The 15,708-nt window shown below is 34.5% G+C and overlaps 1 protein-coding gene across 2 annotated transcripts in view; it reads left to right on the top strand.

The window, feature by feature from the left end:
• The first annotated feature begins 1,274 nt into the window (after positions 1 to 1,274).
• LOC149568091 (ARM repeat superfamily protein) overlaps positions 1,275 to 15,708 on the top strand; it is a 338,742-nt gene continuing 324,308 nt past the window's right edge. For both annotated transcript variants that reach the window (XM_089821094.1, XM_089821095.1), the window contains exons 1-2: positions 1,275 to 1,593; positions 2,948 to 3,133. In XM_089821094.1, coding sequence (XP_089677220.1) covers positions 1,489 to 1,593; positions 2,948 to 3,133 — 291 coding nt within the window. In that variant the 5' untranslated portion in view covers positions 1,275 to 1,488. The remainder of the gene's footprint in view (positions 1,594 to 2,947; positions 3,134 to 15,708) is intronic.

The raw sequence follows: 15,708 nt of genomic DNA on the forward strand, positions 1-15,708 counted from the left end.
TGAAATGTTGTCCGAACTAAACTTGGGATTGACGTTAGATATGGTTAGTGCTAGAATTAGAGTATTTACTAGTATTAGATTTAGGATACTGGTTTAGGTTTATGATATGATTAAAGTAAAGATTATGGTTTCAAATTAGTTTAGGAATTATATAAGCTTTTTTTCACTGTTAGTATTATGATTTCATATTTTTTAGAAGGTTTAAGGAAAAGGTTCATGGCAATGGAGCCATATTAAACAAGAGACACAATGTGTCAAAGTTTCTGCCAATAATTGGAAAAGAAGGAAAATAGAGATCTATAGATAGAAAGGAAGAATATAAATATAGAGCTAAAAGAGAGAATTGTATGTTATTATAAGGACAAGTAAATGTAGAATGATAGGGAGAGTTGAAGCGAATTTTAAAAATATTAAAAATTATATATTATCTTAAGAAATATATAAATAATAATAGAAATTATATTATATGAATGAACTACTCATTTGTACCAATTCAATTATAAGTTGAAATATTTAATTTTAAAAAATAAATTGTTGATTACTTAATTCAAACTACCAAAATATCTAATTTTACAATTTGTAAAATGGTATAAAAAAAACAAGAGCAAGATTGTAAAATAATAGCTAGTAAAACATAGTTTAAACTTAAAAAAATAACATTTTACAATTGACAAAAATAAACATCTATGTAAAACTAATAAATATATTTAAAATAAGAAATATAAAACATTTAATTCTATATTTGAACTTGGTGATAAAAGTAGATTGTGATAATTAATATTGATTAGATATTCATTTTTGAGGTGGAAGATAAAAATGATTATTTTTTTTGTCACAAATGTGAAAAAGATCAAGTTGTAACTAATACATTCATGGAGTTGTTAGAAATATTTGCACTTTTGTTGAAGAAAATTGAATTTTCTCCCTAATAGAAATATGAATGAAAAATGTAATTTATAAAATAATAAAAAATTAAAAAAATATATAAACATTGATATTTTTTTTTTGGTATTCTTTTAAATTCTATGAATTGATTGTTCAATTGAATTGAAAATACCTTTAGAAGAACTAATAATAACTTGCCCATAGTATTTGATGCACATGCAAAATTATAGTCCATTTTCCCGACTATTTCACCTTCAATTTCTTTCCGCCTACCTTTTGCACTCTAAAGTGCGATTGCTAGTAATTGATGACAGATTAGGAGAAGTATGGGAAGAAGGCACCGTCTGGTCGCAGAGTACTTTTCCACTTCAACCCCATGAAAGGTTCTCATCTAAGTTATCAGTGACATTTTTGCGAACTAGGTTGCCGGTGTAAGGGAAAAGAGGAAAATGTTTCATTAACGACTCATATTTGTTCTTAGATTTGCGCATGAGAACTAACAATTCGTCGTGGAAAACTGGTCGAGCAATTTTCCACAGCTGATTGTAGATCCATTTATCGTCAAACTTGTGGATCCAGTTATTACTCTCTTCAGATCTCTCTATGGCTTTTATGTCCGTACTGGAATCTGATTTACGCGCTCTCTCAGCTGAGGCCAGAAGAAAATATCCTGCTGTTAAGGACGGAGCCGAGCACGCTATACTAAAGGTGCATTTCTTATTTGTTTGTTGACAATTGCATTTGAATCTGTTGCTCGACAAGTTTAATCTTATTGCATTTAATTTATTTCACTTTAGTTACCCGATTCCGTGGCCTGGTGAAATTATTGAATAAATACAATGTTTTCCTCTGAATTGGGTTGTCCAACTCTTATTCAAACACCAAGCATCAGACTCGTTTGATGCATTCTTGTGGAGCCAGAGGTCATATTCAGTTTAAGCTTCGAACCCTAAATTTATTAGAAGGTGCTGAATTGGCGATAATGATTACAAACGATCAACTGGTCGTGGTTCAATACCGTTGGAGTCATATCGCCCTGTTGTCAATTTAATAGTTTACAGCTGATTGTTGTGAAAAATTGCATGCAATTATTTTAAAATTAACAATTTGGATCACACTCTGTAATCCATCATCAGGATGACTTATGTATAAGTACACAATTATGGGGACAATGTTCCTTTTCATGTAATTCAGCAGAGGGAGAGCTCTGAGATCCGTCTTCCTTTTCTCGAAAAGATTCTTTAGAGTCAAATTCCTGGCTTCGACATACTCACAAGCTTGAGCGCTCAGTCACCAGGTCAAAGTCTGACAGACAATTGCTCTGCTCAATTGTGTTGTGCACTATTGCCGCGTTTCCTTTGTTGTGTGCATGAGATTCGCTTGCTACTTGAACGATGTTATACATCAAGTACATTGAAAAGAAATGAAGCGTCACAATGTAGAAGGCAGAAGCCACCATTATTTACAAAAGGATTCAACCATATGGTTTTTGCTCTATCCAACAAGTTGAGAGTGTTTACTGGTCATCTGATATGAGCTTCCTACAGAGGATATAATCAGTTCAGTCGACCGCACATTTTCAATGAGTTGCACAAAGTTGAAAGTTGAAACTCATCTCACCTGTGAATTTCTGCAGTTTGTCACTCTACCACTTGTCAAGTTCATCAGATTAATGATTTTTAGAACAGGTTCATTTATGTGAAGCCAGTCACAATGCTTTAGATTGCGACCTAATCTTTGAAAATCAATTGTTTTGGTTTACAATTCCATGTTATTCCTATTCAGGCATGTTGTTCTTAGATAGATTGTTCTTTCCATTGAGAAACTGTCATCGATCTAGTTTCAGGGTACGACTAAACAACATCGATGTTTGGACTTAATACTTTTTCTAGAACATTTTGATGGGTTCTGACATTGATAGAGTATGTACTGGATTGGTTTCATAACTCCATTCTAACCTAGATGAATACTTGACATAGTCACGTCTATTTCTTGCTTCAATTATTCAAGTTTTTGTTTGGTAAATGCACAATGTAATATTCTTGTGGGGGTTGTTTTGCAGCTTCGGTTACTTTCTGATCCCAGTGAAATTATACAGAATGACGACATATTGCGGATATTTTTGCTAGCTTGTGAAGTCAAGTCTGTTAAACTGAGTGTCATAGGCCTTTCATGCCTCCAGAAATTAATTTCACATGATGCCGTTGCACCTACCGCACTAAGGGAGATTCTTATCACACTGAAAGAAGTAAGTGCCACAAATATTGTGTTTTGGATACGGATTCTATTCTTTTTGCTTCTCAACACGTAAGCCATCTTTTGGCTAGAGTATGTTCTGTTATAAATCTGGCTGTAACTGAAAGCTTCCTTAATGGCAAAAGATATAGCAATGTCTTGCAAAGGAGGTACTCATATATGCATCTATAGTATGCAGATTTGAACTTAGAGAGTACTCAGACAGCCCAAAATTTTCAACTTAGGCAAATACTTGGCAAAATCTCAGCAACTTTAAAGTACTAAAAACTAAAATCTCTTTAATTTTATTTTATATTTTTTTGTAAAATTCAATTGAAAAATGCATTAAGTTTAAAAATTGACACCTTTAAAGAGAAAAAATGCATCGTTTTATAGCAAAAACAACATGTGAAATATGCATTTCAACCAGCATTTTGCCTGCGCAACATTTTAACTCATGTGCTTTTGCATTTTAAAGAACATGAGAGTTAAACTTGTGAAAACTTGCCCAGCCAAAAAATTAGAGAGTACTTGACAACTTGGGTAGTACTCACAGAGTTTGCAAATTATACATGCATATGTGATTTCCAATAATCTGTCAAATATTTCATCAGTGTACACGAAGTTAACTTTGTCTGATATCTTGGAGAACACTGTTGTGTCATTTATTTTAATTTTGAAAGTTCTGTTTTTTTTTTTCTGACCAGACTAATTGCTTTACTTCTATTACTGTATAACCTTCAACAATTATCAATCCAAAGTTATATACCTATCATAATTGCAAACAAAAACTTTTAAGATTGGCTCACCAATGTGATCAGAAAACATGGTTCAGAAGCAAGATAGAAGTATACATTTCAACATTCTTAATATAAGTGTAAATCAACAAGCAGAGTTTAAAGAGTTATCACCTACGTATCTCTAATTTAGCCTAATGCTGAAATCCTTGAGGTGAAAGTACTAGGTTTTTTTTTATATTGAAGCCATTGAAGTTTCATGAAAAATCTGCAAGCCATTTTTTTACAAATAGCTATGAACCAATTGCTTTAAGCCCTACTTATAGAACTTTCAGTCTGAATTGATACTAGAGTAAACTCTAAATGTTCACCTAGAAATTCTCCTACAGCTCTTTGTGGTTCCATCTTGCCTTGCTTAGGTTGCTTTATCTTTATAAATGCCAATTGAATTGTCCCCTGTAATTCTTTCCTAGTTTCTCTGACCTCCTGCAGCAACATTACATCCTCCTATAACTACTGTTGAAAATCCAAATTGAAGTCTTCTATAGAGGCTAGCATGTCTTCTTCATCTTCATCCAACATGGACGTTTTATACTTCACAGTGAACTTCACACAGATGCAAATTCTCATAAATGACCACTGATTAGACCCTAAGGCATGTAGGTAGTTCAAGCTCAAAGGCATTCTCTCCGTCTGTTTCATTTTTGATAATGGTTAATATCTTTGAGGTATAATATTCCTAGCTTGTTCTTGGAGCCTATCCTTGATCAAGTACACCACACTATCTCCCACCTTAAATACTTGTTTTTAACAACACAAGTCATGCCTATCCTTATAATTGGGCATTAAAGTTCTCCACTTATTACCATGCTTTAGCATAGATTAACTTAATTTGCTTACTGGATTTTGTTGCCATTTTCATTCGCGAGCCTAGTTCTTTCCCACATTTTACATTTTTCTAATGCAACTTTGAAGTGGGTTAGTAGGCAAATAATCCAGAAGCGTTTCAAAGGTTATTCATGGGTAGGGTTGTCAGCCGTCCTTATGAGGATGCTGTATGTATGCCAAAGACCCATCCCATTTCCTTGATTTTGCATCCGATTTAAGATTCTATTTCAACTCTTTGACTATTTCCTGAGAATGGCAATAGTCAAGACTATGCTTCATTTCAACTTGATGTTCATCATGCTCGATTAGTTGGTCTGAAAATTTTGTTGAAAATTTGAATTCTTGTCTAATTAATTAGATTTAGACAAATGAAGAGTTACCCAAATATTGGAACAATAAATGAGCCTCTTCTTGCTCATTCATTGCCTTGTTTGTGGAACTAAAACATATATCTTGCTAAATCTATCTACAACAATACATAATTAGTAATATCCATGCCTTTTTTTTTGTAGGCGACCTTCTAGACAATCCATAGGGATGCCCTCCCATCATGTGCAACATAATTCACATCTTCTAATGACTTTTTTTTTTGCATTTTAGGCCAATAGGCATTGCTTAGAAAATTGGCAATTATGTTTCCAACAGAAACAATTAGAAACTTTTCAAGTATATTCCTCTCCCGTACTTCCAAATATATCATCCTTTTGACTATATATTTTATCTTGTTGTTTAGCCCAAATTTGAGTTATAGATCAATTGCCTTCAATTGCTGATATGTTGCCCAATTTTGTCTTGAGCAATGCTTTGGTATAAGCCTCCTTGGTTAAATGATCAATGTTGTAATATTGTTGCCAATATTGAGATTTGCTTTGTAGTTGATGTCTTAGGTAGCATACCATCAATGACGTTTGTGCTTCCCTTTTGGAAGTGAAATAAAAAGAATTCATCAAGTTATGATCTTCTCGTTGAAAAGGAATAGGGGTGCCCCGGACGAGTTTCTGTTTGAGGGTTACCCTCTTGAGATTGTGAATGAGTACAAATACCTGGGTATAGATTTTCAAAACAAACTCAATTGGGATACATGCAGATCAAATAGGATTCAAGGGGGTTGGAAGACATTATATTCTCTACAAAACAGGTGTAGGAGTGCAAAATTATGGGATTGGATGACCATGAAAACCCTTATTGGTTTGCTGGTCACTCCGGTGATTCTGTATGGGTATCAAGTTTGGGGCAGCAGTATGTTCGAACATAAATGGTGACAGGTAGAAAGAATTCAAAGCACTTCATTACTTGCAATCTCAAAACCAAGACTACGGTGCCCTATGAGATCTTATTGGTTGAGGTTGGCTCTTTTCTGTTAGAAGCTATTGCATTGGTTCAAATGCTAAGTTATTTGAAGAAAATGCAAGGTTTGGAAAATCATCATTGGCCCAGGCTAGTCACTGATGAAAAGCGTGACAGGCGAAAAGGCATATGGATGAAACAAAAAGACAAGTGGATGCGAAAATGGGATGTTAACATCCATACTTGCGTAATAAAGAAATAAAGAAGTTTGTTATGAATTTTTTTTGTAATATCATTTGGACAAGACCAAGGGGCGGAAAAAATCTTACTATATTAAAGAATTTAACCCCACTTCTAGTCATGGTGAAAAGGCCTAACTAGTTCTCACTAGCTAAGATGCGAAACCGGTAGATGATAGATTCCAAAAGAAGAGTGGGAAGACAGGACATGTTTATTTTGTAATATGGGGGTGGCGGAGACAAAGCATCACTTAAGCACGGAGTGCCCGACATACAATGACCTCAGATTTGGTTATGCTGAGATCTTAGAGACAAGAGACTTCAACTACTTATTTGAGGAGAATCAGTTGAGGAGAACGACCCTGATCATCAAAATTCATCGACGAAGAGAAGAGTTAATCGAAAGTTTACAGCTAGATTAATTTTTCCTCTATTTTGGGGGTGGGTGCTATGTGTGGGTCCCATAGGTTGCCTTGGTCCCGTGGATGTTATTAAAATCTTTCATTTCATTTCATTTCATGCGTTGTTTGCTAAATTTGAAGAGTGACCAACTTTGAGGTAGATAAGATAAGATAAGATAAATTTATTAATGTCCAAAAAGAGACCACAAAGAGGGTCTAGGGGATTGCAAAAGTACAAAACAAGAACAAGTAGCAGTAGGAACACCAAACGGTGTTTGGGAAAAGAGCAAAACAAAACAAACCCCAAACTGAAGAATGGAGGTGGGAACCAACAATACACTAATCACTATTAATCAAAAGTTTATTGTGGGAACCAACAATACACTAATCACTGTTAATTTTTCCTCTATTTTGGGGGTGGGTGCTATGTGTGGGTCCTATAGGATGCCTTGGCCCCGTGGATGTTATTAAAATCTTTCATTTCATTTCATGCCTTGTTTGCTAAATTTGAAGAGTGACCCAACTTTGAGGTAGATAAGATAAGATAAGATAAATTTATTAATGTCCAACAAGAGACCACAAAGAAGGTCTAAGGTACTGCAAAAGTACAAAACAAGAACAACCAGCAGTAGGAACACCAAACGGTGTTTGGGAAAAGAGCAAAACAAAACAAACCCCAAACTAAAGAATGGAGGTGGACTGAAGAATGGAGGTGGGAACCAACAATACACTAATCACTGTCAATTCCCGTGAAAAAGTCCATAACCGAAGGGTAGGGTCCAATGTGAGAAGTGGCCTTGGGTTGTCTCTGAGAACTTGTGCAAATGGAGGATTGTTGTCGAGAATAGCTCTGTGAGGCTGTATGGACCTAGTGTGACTAGGGATATGAGAGCTGAGTGTCTGCTTGGTACCCTGAGTAGGAGAGACCAAGGAGAAAAATGAGGTAATGAGCCGATCCGTGAACTATCTTGATGGTACCTGAAGTTGCACAGTGTGGTCCCAAAGCCTCATGGCCTCTCGGAGATATAATGCAAGACACCACTGATCTGTGTAATTGAAGGACATAAGAGACTGACACTCCTTGAAAAGGTAGTGGAACCACCCTCCAATCTTGTAGTAGATTGGGCAGCGAAAAATAAAGCATGTTTCCTTCTCGGACTTACCCATATCACACAAGGTGCATATCTGTTCCTGTTTAACAATCTGGTGGTCTGTTTGAATACGTAGCTGCTGTGAACCGACTCTAAAGGAACATAAGGAAATGTAGAGAGCATGTCTTCAATGCAGAGCAAGGTATGACGGACACACAATGACCCCATGCTGAATATCAACAAAGTGCTTTGCATAGGAGGCCATACGTGATTGGAACCTACTAGGGGCATTAACCCATGTCATAAGATTATACTGTCTGTAAATATCCATCTTGACATGCCCATTCAACTCTTGCTGGGAAGGAAGGAGATGGGCGGGGACTTTCAACAAGTACTGAAAAGGAGGAAGGTGGTTAATCTTGAGCATATGCTGTTATCAGGTCCCTCAGAATAAAGGCTAAAATTGTGAAGATTGTTGATAAAGTTTGTATGTGCTTTGCAATTGGCATTCTAGACAATATATCTGCTTCTACATTTGCTTTTGTCTTGTACTTGATCACCAAAAGAAATTGGCAAATAAATCCCACTCTCTTCGAGTATCTTGTTTGCTGCAGTTTGTTTTATTGCTCACAAATATTGTAGTGTCTTTCTCAAACAAATAATGTTTCCAATTCTTAATTTCTTGTATAAATGCATGCATTTAACGACTGCTATGAATTTGGAAGAGCAAGAAATGATGAAAATCTGATTGCTTTTTTCTGTTGAACTGTTATATAGCAGGAAAATTGTTTAGAGGAAGACTGACAAACCAAAAGTATAAGATTTTTTGAAAAAATGGGGACAAATTGACAGAAATAAGGATTAGAAAAAAACACATAAATTGTATGAAGAAAAGGACATAAATTACTGTATTGGAAACTTGAGGGCATTTTGATAGCATTGAGATATAGAGAGCGAATGAAATAGAATGTTTTAACCCATGCATTGCTCAAATTTCAAAATAGGTTTTTTGTAGTTTATATTCATATTGCTCATTACATTGCATTGCACAAAGCTTACTTCATGGTGCTCAAAGAATAATTTGATCATTACAGCTGACAACATTTGAAATTACAATATAGATTATACAAAGAACCTATAAACAAAGTGCATAAGTTCCAAAAAATCAAATATAGTCAATGATTCTTGCTACTACAAATAGAGCTTTTGCTTGAGGGCTGTACGTCCTGATGATGAAGCTCCTAGTTCAGTGTTGATCTCTAAGCCTATGTTGTCTATTAGTGTCCAAACACTTAGTCATTTATTAGGCAAGATTACACGGTCATCATTGAGACTGAGTTATCTAGTAAAGGCCGAGTATACAAAGTCCATAACGAGCATGTCAGCGATTGCCGAGTGTTCAGTTGAGACTGAGCACATGTACGAGCCGAGCAATATAGTCGAAACCAAGTACAATGATAAGTTAATGATTGCCGAGCAAAAAGGTATATAGAAGCCGAGTGACAGTATGGATGATTCATTATGACCAAGCGCCAAAACATTCAAACACCGAGCAGTTCAGTTTTGTCATATGAGTTTGTAATGGCCCAGATACATGTAAATTGTTTTGGTCGACTTCTATATGACATTTAATAATTGTAGAGCCAACTAAGATGATGGTTACACATCATTAGAGAAGGTAATGATCTTGAGGAATGCAAATCAACCAATCAGATGGAAACAACATAAGGAGATGGATTGTAAACCATCTTCTAGAACCTTCGAAGAACATCTATTTAAAGAGGATTCTAACCGTAGAATTAGTGTGTGAGCATGCGAGCAAGAAAGAGTGTATGAATGCGCAAGTGTAGGAGCGAACAGAGGAAAGAACATAGCATAAAGGATAAGTCTGGAATTAGTTCAGACGACGGCAATCAGAGCTGTGAAGGATTAGGCATCATATCTTTTGATCAATCATTGTAACCCTAATAGGTAAACTTCATTGTTGCAACAATGAAGATTTGTGGGTTTCATCCCCACCCTAGTATTACCTTAGCATTGAAGTGTTTTTGGGTTACCAAATCATTGTGTTATGTGTTGAAGTTTTTATGGATGATTATGTTTTAGTAGCACAATTATATGTTTTGCAGCTAAGATATGAGATGCATTAGGTGTGAAATCAGTAATTTGGTTCTATTAGTAAAAGTTTGAGATCCTGATTCACCCCCCTCTCAGTATCTTGTTTCCCATTAATCCTTCCAACATTCAGAACCTCTCCTAAGTCATTGAACATCATGACCATCCAAGATGGTCTTCAGGATCTCAAAACACTCAAGCTCAAGAAATTTATTAAAGAAATAGTTTTCCTTTGCTAAGCAGACATCATAAATTACAAAGTGAACCAAATGTTTCATATGTGTGATTTAATAGCACTTGCAATTTCTAGAATAGTGTGAAAGAGAACTTTGTAGTAGTGTGGAAGAAAAATTATATGACAAAGGAAGCAGTTGCAAAGTTTAACTGAATAGGTTTTGAATCAAATAGCTCAAGATACAACCACAAGAATAGGGATTGACTTTTTCCAGGCTTTCTAAACCTCCATGTATATATGATGAGGCTAAATGGAATGTAGTTGCCTAAAACTTTCAGGAAATGCATTTAAGCAGTGAATTTCATCAATTAACAAAGTATTAATCCTGTAGAATATATAGAAAATTTAAATATAACAAAAAAAATTCCTTCATTTTGATATAAAATATTGCTATAATCCATTTTTGACAGCACTATAAGGTAATTTTATCATTCTAATTGGAACCATTCTGCTTCTGGTTCTACAATATCTATATATTGTTTGCATGTTCCTCTTTTTACCACTTGATTATATAATTGACACTACCCTACCCACTTGTCATTAAAACTTGATTGCTAGCGTCCAATGTAAGCTCTTGAAAAGGAAATTCATCCCAACGTAGCCTTGATAATCCTAAGAACCTGTTTGATGTTATTATCAACAATTGAAGTGTCATAGTTCTTTTGAATAGTCAGGGTCATGCAAATTCCAAGAAAACAATTCTCTTTAGGTTGATATCAAGCCAACAGAGTTTTGTTTCAATTTGGTCTTGCTTTTTATATTTACTTTTGGCAAATACTCTTATAAGGTGTATGTTATAAAAACCAGATAGAGGCCGGCCTTAGTTTTCATGATATTGCCTACTATTTCTCATTAAATTATCTTTGGGTTTATATACATGGAAAGCATTACTACGAGCCTAAAGAAAATGATAGTAGTGTTGATTATTGAAAAAGCACACCTCTGAACAATTCCCTGTTAATGTGACTTCAAACATATAAGCATACTGAAGAACATGTCTGTATTTGAAGGCTGACTACATTCAAGGCTGGCTTCCTGCAATTTTTTTTAGGAACATGATGAAACTCGGTGTATCTTTGATGGTGAACCATGGCCATGCAGCTAGTGCTCGATTATATGCTAAAATTCAACAGGAAAACTTGATTAAATAGTGATGTCATTTGATTAGGGTATTGCAACAGGTTGGTGGATAATAAATGCATCTCCGAAGAAACTTTTTAATGGTTTTTTTGTTATTTAAGCCTTCATTGTAGAAAATTGTGGCTGATTAAACTGGCAGTTGGGGAAAAAATTGTTTTGGTTGAGGATTTTTCAAGAATTGTGAAATCAAGATTTTTTGAGGATTTATGCTTGTACATTGATACATGCATCCTAAGAGATCACAAACCCTCCCATTTGAATCTAAACTCTAGCCTAAATCTGGTATTGGTTACACCATTTTGAGGCTTGAAAATATGTTTGGATAGAAAATAAAGTCTGATTCTGGGAGGTTGGAGTACAGAAATATGTGATTTAAGAGTAAAACTTAAATCTGCACAATTGGTGACTTAGATAGCATATCTGCTACTGCATTTTATTCCTTCTACGTACTTGATCACCAAGGGGAGTTAATAATGAAATCCCACTCACATGTTTTGCTTGTTGCACTTTTTCTTGTGCTTGCAAATATTGAAGATTTGTGACAGAATTAACTATTTTCTGTTCTCTCAACAAATAATGTTTCCATTTCCTAATGCCTTGTACAACTGCATGCATTTATTTCTTTTATTTTGTATTAGTAAAATTATCACAATTGCATACTTGCATTTGCTTGTACCTTGAATGACTAGTGCAAATTAGGAAGGGCAAGCTTTGATGCATGGTTTATTTTGTGTTGTCTAATTCTTTGATTAATGACTATAAGAGGTATGGAACCCTCCCTCCCGTTTGTATATAGAGTATACTATATACCATAGAAGCAAAATTTGTTTTGGGAAAAAAAATGGCAAACCAAAAGAGTAGGTTTTTTTGAAAAAAATCAAAGATAGAATTGGGAAAAAATAAGATTTGCAAAAAAGGTAAAAATTTGAAGTAAAACAGTTATTTTTTTTCCTTTTAAATTAAGGGCATTTCCACATCATAAATATATTGAGAGTAACTTAAATATAGAGTTTAACTAATAGATTGTATAGAATAGATTATCATTATTTTTTATTTTATACAGTATCATTGATTTCATTGCACAAAACATACCACAATAGCATAAAAGATAACTAGATGGAGACAATTGTCAAATGTCAATTACAATATGGTTTTAAAAACTCAAAAGTAGGCAGTGGCGTGCTTGGCCCTGTTGATTAAATTGAACAAACTTGGCACTCCTTAGTGATAAACTAGTCAATATATCCAGGAACACAAGGTCTAAAGGAAACATGAGAAAATACTTTCGCATCTACAAAATTATAAGTAGAAAATTCAAATCTCTGAAGTTTACGAATTGCATTTCCTAAGATCTTACTAAAATGACATCCTTAAAAGGTTCAAAGAAATGGTCAAACACAGAATAAGATATTAAACACCTCTAGTTTTGGCAAAATTAACATATAGATTTGTAGATTTCCTGAAATGTTATGGGTGCCAACTCAAGCCCATTCCAAGAGAAGAATGAGAGCTTAAGTTGGCTAATTAACAATCCTCTCTTATCCTGCAATTATCTTCTAGAGGCTTAATGCATTTCTACAACTCCTATATGCAAAAGGCTTTAATGTAACTGATATAATCTTCTTTTTGTAACTATAGGCTTTAATGTAACTGATATAATCTTCTTTTTGTAACTATAGGCTTTAATGTAACTGATATAATCTTCTTTTTGTTAACTATAGTTACAAAACTCAAAATTTATCATAATTGACATATTACATATGTTGATGTGTAAAATTATAAATGTTCAAAAGTAACTCCACATGCTGTTTGCAAAACTGTTAACTCACCATATAAGTTTTTACTGCATAATAGATGAGTATTTGCATAATAAATGAAACATAATAAAATATAATAGCAAAAACAAATACAAAAATATATATATCAGAGACAAAAATTTGTAAAAGTATATAGGATCCCTGATAGAGTAACAGAGCAGTATTATAATGATGTTTGACTGAGGTTTTAATGAAGAATAATAATAGACTTGAATACAGGAATGATGCTGTTTTGGAAACTGATAAATATATGTTTCTGTCACAGAATATATGTGCCTTAATTCTGATTGAAGATGCAAACTGTACTTGAGATATTGCTGCAGAAGATAATTTGCATTGCCGTTAGATTAATGTGTTTCTCTTCAACGGCAGCATCTATAAATATATTAACAAAGGGCCATGTCTACGTAGAGACATGACTCTACGTGGCTATGGCCACGTAGGGTCATGTCCCTATGTGGACATAACAAACAAAAATTAAGTTACCTTCCGTTAACTGCTACTGAGTCATACGAAGACTCTAACAAGGAGCCCGATCAATAGTTAGCAAGTTTAACAGGTAACACATGGAGATGCCTGATAGTATAGAGGACCAGTGATAAATTAATTATTATCATTTTAATCATCATATATATATATGTGTGTGTGTGTGTATGTGTGAATTATAAATATATAAACACATTTTATATACACACTTGATTTATTATGTGCTTCAATTTGACTGAAGCTACAATTTAACACTCCCTCTTAGCAAGGGAGAATGAACAATCAATCTTCCTTTAGTATTCTCTTGATATGTGCACTGACATCAAATTCGTAATGTCTATCAAGAGAATTATTCATCTGATTTCCGGCACTACGGGACAACAAATTAATGTAGTTTGATCATGATATGTTTGTTATCATGACTACTGGCACTTTGGGACACCAACTTAATGTAGTCTGTCACGATAACAAGTCAAGCTATCGATCAGATTGTCACCTTACAATAGTAAACCTCCATATATATATATATATATAAATGAAAGATCGTCACCTTTCATGATATAATTTACACATGAGAGATTACCTCTGAAATAGAGAGAGGTTTAGTGAATATATCAGCAGTTTGCTCATCAGTGCTGATGTATTCTAGCTTGAGAGCATCTCTGTCCACCATATCTCTGACATAATGATAAGGAATTTCAATATGCTTTGACCGGTTGTGGAAAACTCTATTTACCGACAACTTAATGCAACTCACCATGCATAACTGTAGGTTTTAAAGGTTTCCCAAATAATCCAACTAGCAACTTCCTTACCCATACTGCTTCTCTGGCTCCCATGGAGGCAGCTATATATTCTGCTTCAGTCGAGCTTAGGGCAACTGCTGATTGTTTGCTGCTAAACCAAGATATCATCGCTGAACCAAGATTAAAACAACATCCTATAGTACTTTTGTGGTCAATGGAGCTGCCGGCCCAGTCAGAATCTGAGTACCCATGAAGTTGAATCTCAACTTGATCATATTTAAGACCAAGTCCAATCATACCACACAGGCATCGTAAGATGTGTTTGGCTACCATGAGGTGGATCTTTTTGGGTCGCACATGAATTGACTTAATGTAATAGTTGCGTAACAAATATCAGGACAAGTATTCACCAAGTACATTAGTGATCCGATTCTTTGTTTGTATTATGTAGGATCAGCAGGTTTAGATTCAATTTCGTCATCTATAAGCTTGTGAATATTTGTTTCCATCGGTGTGGTCAAAGGCTTGTAGTCCATCATTCCAAATTTGGTCAAGATGTCAACAGTGTATTATCCTTGGTTTAAGAAAATGTAGTTCTCTTTTTGCCATACTTATAGACCTAAGAAGTAGTGTAGAAGTCCAAAATCTTTCATGTCAAACTCAGTTGCCAGATCCTGTTTGCATTTTACTATAAGATGGTCTTCACCTGTTATCAGTGTGTCATCAATGTATACAACAAGAATAGTCATATCACCATCTGATATTTTGAAATATATATTAGGATCAACTTCATTTTTGGAGTACCCTAATTTAGTGAGGTAACTATCTATCCTTTTGGACCATGCTGTGGGGGCTTGTTTAAGGCCATAGAGCACCTTCTTCAATTTGCACTCATAGGAATTTTTGTCGTGAGTGACAAATCCTTCTGGTTGTTCTATATAGACTTCTTCTTCGATAACACCATTTAGAAATGCAGTCTTAACATCCATTTGATGTATCTTTCATCCTTTAGAGGCTGCAATGGCTATAATGGTTCTGAAAAAGGTGTATCGAGCAACTGGAGCAAATGTCTCTTCATAATCAATTCCATCGATTTGAGAAAATCCTTGAGCTACGAATCTGGATTTGTATTTTTCAATACTACCATCTGGAGCATGCTTGATTTTGAATAATCATTTGGAGGAGACAACAAATTTGTCTTTAGGTCTAGGTACAACATTCCAAACATCATTTTTAAATATAGATTTATATTCTTCAATAATTGCATCTTTCCAAGGTTGACATGATAATGCTTCTTCAACACTTGAAGCTTCAGATTTTATTAGTTCAAATACTAGAGTAACATAGCATCAATGACTTCTAGTTTTCTTGCTTGCTCTAAATATGTCATTAGGTTATATATTGTT

Source organism: Cupressus sempervirens, chromosome 3, assembly GCF_028749045.1.
Source record: "Cupressus sempervirens isolate cs-2001-9-10 chromosome 3, ASM2874904v1, whole genome shotgun sequence".
Classification (NCBI taxonomy): domain Eukaryota; kingdom Viridiplantae; phylum Streptophyta; class Pinopsida; order Cupressales; family Cupressaceae; genus Cupressus; species Cupressus sempervirens.